Source organism: Pteropus vampyrus, unplaced genomic scaffold, assembly GCF_000151845.1.
Source record: "Pteropus vampyrus isolate Shadow unplaced genomic scaffold, Pvam_2.0 Scaffold306, whole genome shotgun sequence".
NCBI lineage: Eukaryota > Metazoa > Chordata > Mammalia > Chiroptera > Pteropodidae > Pteropus > Pteropus vampyrus.
Window position 1 is genome coordinate 2,226,176 of NW_011889087.1, and position 6,697 is coordinate 2,232,872.

Consider the following 6,697-nt stretch of genomic DNA (forward strand, 5'->3'; position numbering starts at 1 on the left):
CTACACCGACCTCATTTGCATATTTGCGGCTGGGTAGGCTTCAGGGTAGGGTCCTAGTTCCATTTCTCCGTGCTCCCCTCCCCCACTGGGCTGGAGGGCTGTATGTGGCCCTTCCCTGATCCCCAAATAAAGAGCAAATTTCACTGAATTGGAATGTGTGCGTTTGTATTTCCTTTCGTTTCTCCTTCTTAGAGGGGGTATCCAGGTGGGATGGAGGTGCAAGAGATGAGAGAAGGCTGGGCACCTCAGATAAAAGGCTCCCCAGGACATGGCTGGGCTGGAATGGGGGCTCCCGCTGCTCTGAGCTAAAAGAAGACATCGCTGCCCAGCCCTGGGGGTGGAGAGGGGCCAGGTGGAACTCCCTAGTGGGGTAGGAGGAGGGCAGAATGAAAGTTCTTCAAAAGCGCAGGGAGGAGCAGGAAGAAGTCACTGGGAGGTGGAGAGGGTGGAAAAGAGCATGCTAAGCAGCCCAGGAGAGTAGAGGGGCACAGAGCAGCACCCCTCAAGATGAAAGCGGTTGGGTTCGCGAGCTAGGCACAAACGCCCAGGGTGTTTACCCTGAAGAGATGTGTTACTAACCCCCAAGGCTCTAGTGACTGGAGGTGCAGATAGGATCCAAGATGGAGCTGTGGAGTTAGAGCCAGTTGGGGAGTGAGGTTTGTGTGGGGGGGTTATAACTAACATCCCCCATTCCCTGGGCGGGAGGAGTTATGGGAGTGTGGAGACTGCCTTTTTCCGTAGCAACTGCCCTCCACCGCCTTGCTGAATTCATGTTCAGCGGAAAAGTCACTAACTGTGCCTTTCAGGTGACAAGGCCATGGGTGCACCCTCCTGTGCTCCCCTTTTCTCTTTCCCTGGACCAGACACAAAAGGCCGAAGGCACCGTAGATGTTTAAACTGGAATCTGACCTGAATCTCTCATCACTCTGCACCTGTGACCTCGAGGAATCCCAGAGCCTACCCGCAGGCTGGTCTCTGACGCCCTTCCTTCCCAGCCCCCTTTCTCCAGGAGGCCTACCTCGATTGTCCCTGATGATCTAGCATTTTTCCTGCCCTCCGTGGCTGCCCAGCTCTCATGGACACTGCTCTATTTTGCCCATCTCTTTGTGTCCTGTCTCTGATCTAGATCTGGTGGCTCCCCTGAAGGAAAGGCTTATGTCTCCTCCATCAGACACAGCCTCCTCTGTGAGCTCTTTTCTGGGCTTCTAGTTCAGCAGGACCTGGCTGAGGCTGAGGTGGGGAGCTAGGGGATGGGAGGGAGAATCAGATTGAGGCCAAAGCCCCAGACCCAGAGAGGGTAAAAAAGGCAGAAAGGCTGAGTGGTGTCACTTTGGAGGATAGGGCCATGCAGGACTATTTGCAGTTAGGTGGCTCTGGGAGAAGACCCATAACTGGAAGAGTGGCTCCTGTATGGATACAACCTGTTCTAGGTGGCCTCGGAGCTCTGACCCCTATCTTCCCCTCCAGTCTCATTCGAGGTAGGGGCGGAAGCATGAGGTGAAGGCAGGTCCGGGGACTGGTGCAGGTCACAAGCTATGCGGACTCTGATGCTTTTACCCAGGCCCCTCCTCCACCTTCAGAGCCATTTTCCTTCCTTCGGTCTGGCAAACATCTTCAGGGGAGTGTTCTCCCAGAAGCCTTTCCTTATTTCTCAGGGTAGAGTTAGTTTCTTTGCTTCCCTCTGCCTACTGTCATTATCTGAGATCCACTTCCTATCTTATCTGCCCCCCTTCCCCCAGCTTCTCTCCTCCAATCCCATTCCCCCTGCACCAGGAGAGGTAGGATAAGGGCACGAATTGGCTGCCACGAGCTTTGGTTCATTTCGCCGTCAGGCAAGCGGGAGGATGTGTATCTGTGTCAGTGTCCATAATCCCATCTTTTGGTCTGTCTGGGAGGGCTGTGGTCAGTTTGATGCTGATGGAGGAGATCTCTGGTATGAATTCTGCATGGTCACAGACAATTTCTGCCCAGCTTGACATGTCTGGTTTACTATCAGTGACACGGGTTAACCTTTCGTTTACATGGTGGAGTTTTGAGAAGGTGGTTAATTCACTGCTGATCAGACTCAACGTTGGAGTGGAGGGAGCCTTAGATGTAATATTAATGACGATGACAGCAATAAGCTACCTTTTAAAAAGAGCACTTATGTGCTAGATACTGAGCTATTTGTTTTACACACATTATATTTTTAGGGTATTGATTTGGCTTCTTAAATAGAGACAGAATTAACAGTGGCTTAAACAAGATAGAAATTTATTTCTCTTTTATATAAAACACAAGTGGCATCTGGGGAGTTGGTAGCTCCGCTCTCTGAGGACATCCAAGAGCCCAGGGTCCTATTTTGTGGGTTCCCCATGCCCTCATCTGCATGACTGAAGATGGCCCACCATCGCCGGTTTGGGTGTTCCAGCCAGTGGGAAGGGAGGAGTGGGAGAAGAGTAGGTCTGCCATTACCACACTGCATAACGAGTTACCCTAAAACTTAGGAGCTTAAAACAACCATTCAACTTCACTCATGATTTCGTGGATCAGGATTGGGAAGGGCTTGACTAAGCAGTTGTCAGGTGGAGTCGCTCACATAATGAGTTAGAGGTTGGCTGAGGCTGCAGCTGTCTAACTCAGGACTCCACGGGGCTGATGTCCAAGAAGGCTCACTCATGTGTCCAGTGGGTGCTCCTGGATATTGGCTAGGAGCTCAGCTAAGGCTGTTGATGTAGCACCTACATGTGGCCTCTCCAGCATGATGTTTCTGGGGTAGTCGGACCTACATGGAGGCATTCTTATGAAAGATGCGATGCTGGTTAAACTCCTTGCAGTCTTATATGTGGGGACCCCCATTCACCTTTACCCTGTGACCTCAGGGGTTTCTGGGGTGTTCTTTTCCTAGTCTCATCATGGCCCTCACTCTATCCCCAACACTGCCCAATGGTCATCTTCCCTGTCCCAGTGGGCATGTGGTTGGGCAGAGGGAGAGGGACCACTGTCATTTCCACTTAGCCTGCCTGCATGTAAGTCCCTGATGCCACTCTAAGCAGGACTCCCTGGGAATTTAGAAAGATGAACGAGAACCAACTATCGCAGTTCTGGACATGGCCATACTGTTTCAAAAGCACAGCTACTACCTCTTCCTCCTCAATTGTCATAACATCCCAGAGAGGTCCCAGAAGAGGGATTTGTTATTTGCAAAAGAGAAAAATGAAAGCTATAGGTTCAGTTGACATCGTGAAGTACCTTTCATTTCTTAGGCAGTGACAAAGCTGTTTACAAAACTATTAATGGCCCCAGCACTTGAGTCAATTCCCAGATCCACCATCTGTCTGCAGGGGCTGGAGCCTGACGAAAATAGTGGCCAGAACAGGTCCCATCAGGCTATAAGTCCTATGGGAGCCCAGACTCTTCCAACTCGGGCTGGAGCCTGGCGCCCCCTGGTGGCATACTCACCTTCCTTGTTTTGCAAATTCTGAACCTAGGCCCAGGGAAGGGCAGGGGCTTGTGGAGACAGAACATCTCCGTATTTGCTTCGTTGGAATGTCAGTTGTTGTCGGGTGAAGCATTATTGTTCTTCTTGTCACCAGATATCGGAATTGCGAGGAACAAGCAGAACACGGATGTTTACTGAGCCTTCCTTTATCTTCATTATCTTGAGGAAAATTGAAGCTCAGATCCCAGCGGCATTATCCCCAGTCCTCACCCCACCACCCCAACTCCTCTCCTAACACACACTTATGGCGTCCTGATCTGGGCCAGCAGAACCTCGAGAGTGAGAGGTCCTTTACTCCTTTCTTGGGCTTTGGTGTGTCATTGAGACACAGCCAGCTACTGCTCCTCCGCCTGAGCTGGGGAGGGGCTGGGAGGTGGGGAAGGGATGCAGAAGGAGAGTCAGAGGCTCCTGAGTGGGAGGACTGCTGGGATTGGTGGGGTTGGGAATCTAGGCCAGAACTCGAGTTCTAGACAGCTGTGTGATCTTGGGCAAATGTCTTCACTTCTGAGAGCCTCACATTTCTCAGCTAAAAAGCGAGAAATTATAGCAAAACCCTGACAGCCCCACTTAGATAAAAAAAAGTTCAGATTTTGGAGTTAGACTTTGTTTCAATCTCTGACTGTCTCACTGACTAGTTATATAAGACATAATGGCTCTGAGTCTTAGTTTCTGAATCTGTAAAATGGGTTGTTGTAGGGACTCAGTGAGGTGATTGAGCTGGGAGCACTGTGGAAAATTCAAGGCTTTACAAATGACGCTGGTCTTTATCAATTCCCTGGAATGGAGGCTCTGAAATGGCTACCAGAAATTGGCACCTGCATTTCCCCTGAACCCAGGCATGTCAGTTCTAATTCTGTGTCCTACACACCAGCCAAAGAGTGGGTTTCTCTCTGCCTGGGTTCCCACTCGTTTCCACATTGCCTAGTTATCTGAGGCATCTTCACTGTTCCCACCTTCTTCTAATCCCACACTGGAGAGGAAGTCCTGCCTCTCCATCCTTCATCACTGGTCTCAGAGCCCCAGCCTCCGTCTTCTGCTCTGAGGGGACCTGTTTGAAGTTTTGGGTTAATCCTTGGGAGGCAGGAGGGGCTATTCCGAGATCTGCAATCAGAACCTTTCATTCATCCTAAGGTCCCAGAACCCTGTCCTCCTTGAACCAAGCCAGCTCTGGTGCCCAAAGACAGATGGGGGTCCACAAGGGACTTATTGTGGTCTGCTTTTACCCGTTACACTGCTAGTCTGGCCCCTAGAACACGGCCGTGTGCCCCTCCCATCCCTGGCCCCAGCACTGGTGTCGTGGGTACCAGGGAGACAGTGGGAGGAGGGGATGAGGGCTGGGGAGTGAGAGAGGCTGACAGGAGGCGGGGACTCTGGGGGGCTGAGGACTATATAAAGGGGCATGGCCGAGAGCAGGACACCCATCCAGCCTGAAGCAGGCACCTGCTTGGTTTAGGACTTGCTCGTTCGGGACTCAGGGTAAGTAGGCTCAGCCTGCCCCAGACTCTGCGGAGCTCTGGGGAACTCCCTGGGGCTAGGTCCTGGGATGGGGGGAAGGAGTTGATGCTTTGCAGGGCTGAGGGCCTCAGGAGGCCTAAGGTCCTGTGTGGATCTGGCTCTGCATCTGGACAAATCTGTCACCCCGAAAGAGCAATCTGTGACTAGAAGACCGAAAATGTGTGTGGGGAGTGAGTGATGGCTATAAACACAAATGTGTATGACTACGACCTTGTGAGTGATCGGGATCCGTGTTTGTGACCATGACCGTCTGCATCTGCATGTCTATCCCTGGCCGAGGTGGGGGTCAGGGCAGACCACAGGCTATGGATTTTTGTCCTTTGGTTCACAGGTTCACTCTGAGTCTCCTGCCCCATAGGTGAGCAGGAGCACCCTTCCTTCCCACCAACCCCTTCCCTCCAACCCCCACCTCACATCTGCCTCCTCAGAGCCAATGGGCCCTGAGTGTCATGCATCCTATGCCTCCTGCTCCATGGCCCCACCTTTTCCATTACTCTTTTCTACTTTGCTGAGGCCCTGGCTGAGCTCCGGCCTCTGCGCTGGTCACGAGAGGGGCTGTTCGTGCTCTCCAGGGCAGTGTCTAGGAGGTGGGGTGCTCAGGTCTGAGTGGCACTTTGCTCTGGTTCCTTGGCCCCAGGCTGGCGGGGTGGGTGCTGTTCCGTCTCTATCTCTCTGCTCATTGCTCCTCAGATGGACGCCACACGCTGCTGCCTCTCCCTGCTGCTCCTGTCCACGTGTGTGGCTCTGTTGCTGCAGCCACCACTGGGTACTGAAGGGGCCCCTCTGGAGCCAGTGTACCCGGGGGACAACGCCACACCAGAGCAGATGGCCCAGTATGCAGCTGAGCTCCGCAGATACATCAACATGCTGACCAGGCCCAGGTGTGTATAAGAGAGAGGGAGAGAGGTCCCAGCTCCTGGGACCCTGGGCCACGACCCCAGCCCCTGCTCCGTCCATGCTCTTGTGAAAGCAGAGCCTCTGTACTGACCAGGCCCATGTGCCCCAGGTGGGATGGTGTCCAAGGACAGGCATGAGGCAGGTGAGCTGGCACCTGGGCACAGCGCTTGCCCCAGCTGCCTCTCCCCTCCCAGGTATGGGAAAAGAGACAAAGAAGATATGCTGGACTTCTTGGAGTGGGGCTCCCCCCACGCAGCTGCCCCCAGGTAGGTTTGAGTCTCTGCCCTGTCTCTCCAGCTCCCTGGGGCTGAAATGGGAGGGTGGCGGGAGGAGAACAGGAGCCCAGGACTGGCCTGAGGTCTCCCTTGGGCACAAGGACTGTCCACTTACACTGCCATCTCCTCACAGGGAGCTCAGCCCGATGGACTTGTAATGCCACGTTCTGCCTCCTCTGACTCCTAGGATAGTGCCAGCCCAGCTCTCCCATCCACACCCTTGGCTGTGGCCAAAGCTTGCTCCCTGCTCCCACACAAGCTAAATAAAGCAAATCAAAGACATAGCCTCTCTCTGTGTGTCTCTGTGGATCCCTGGTGGGGGCAAGAGCAGCCAAATGCCAGGACAGAAACGGGGAGAGAAAGGAGGAGGAGAAGGGGAAGGAGGGTGTTATGAATGATCCAGAAGATCTATAGGGTCATCAGAGCCATTCAGCTCATCCTCTCCACTTCACAGAGGGGCGAGCTGTGTCCCAGAGGGAGGCAGGAACCTTTCCAAGGTCATTCAGCAAGTCAATGAAGCAGCAGTCTT

The 6,697-nt window shown here is 53.2% G+C and overlaps 1 protein-coding gene across 1 annotated transcript; it reads left to right on the forward strand.

Annotated features, from left to right (window-relative positions):
• Nucleotides 1–5,179: 5,179 nt before the first annotated feature.
• On the forward strand, nt 5,180–6,450 carry PPY (pancreatic polypeptide). Its single transcript, XM_011377205.2, has 4 exons — nt 5,180–5,209; nt 5,687–5,877; nt 6,088–6,159; nt 6,302–6,450. The coding sequence occupies exons 2-4, from the start codon at nt 5,687–5,689 to the stop codon at nt 6,324–6,326; spliced, it is 288 nt and encodes a 95-aa protein (XP_011375507.1). The 5' UTR covers nt 5,180–5,209; the 3' UTR covers nt 6,327–6,450.
• The last annotated feature ends 247 nt before the right edge of the window (nt 6,451–6,697 follow it).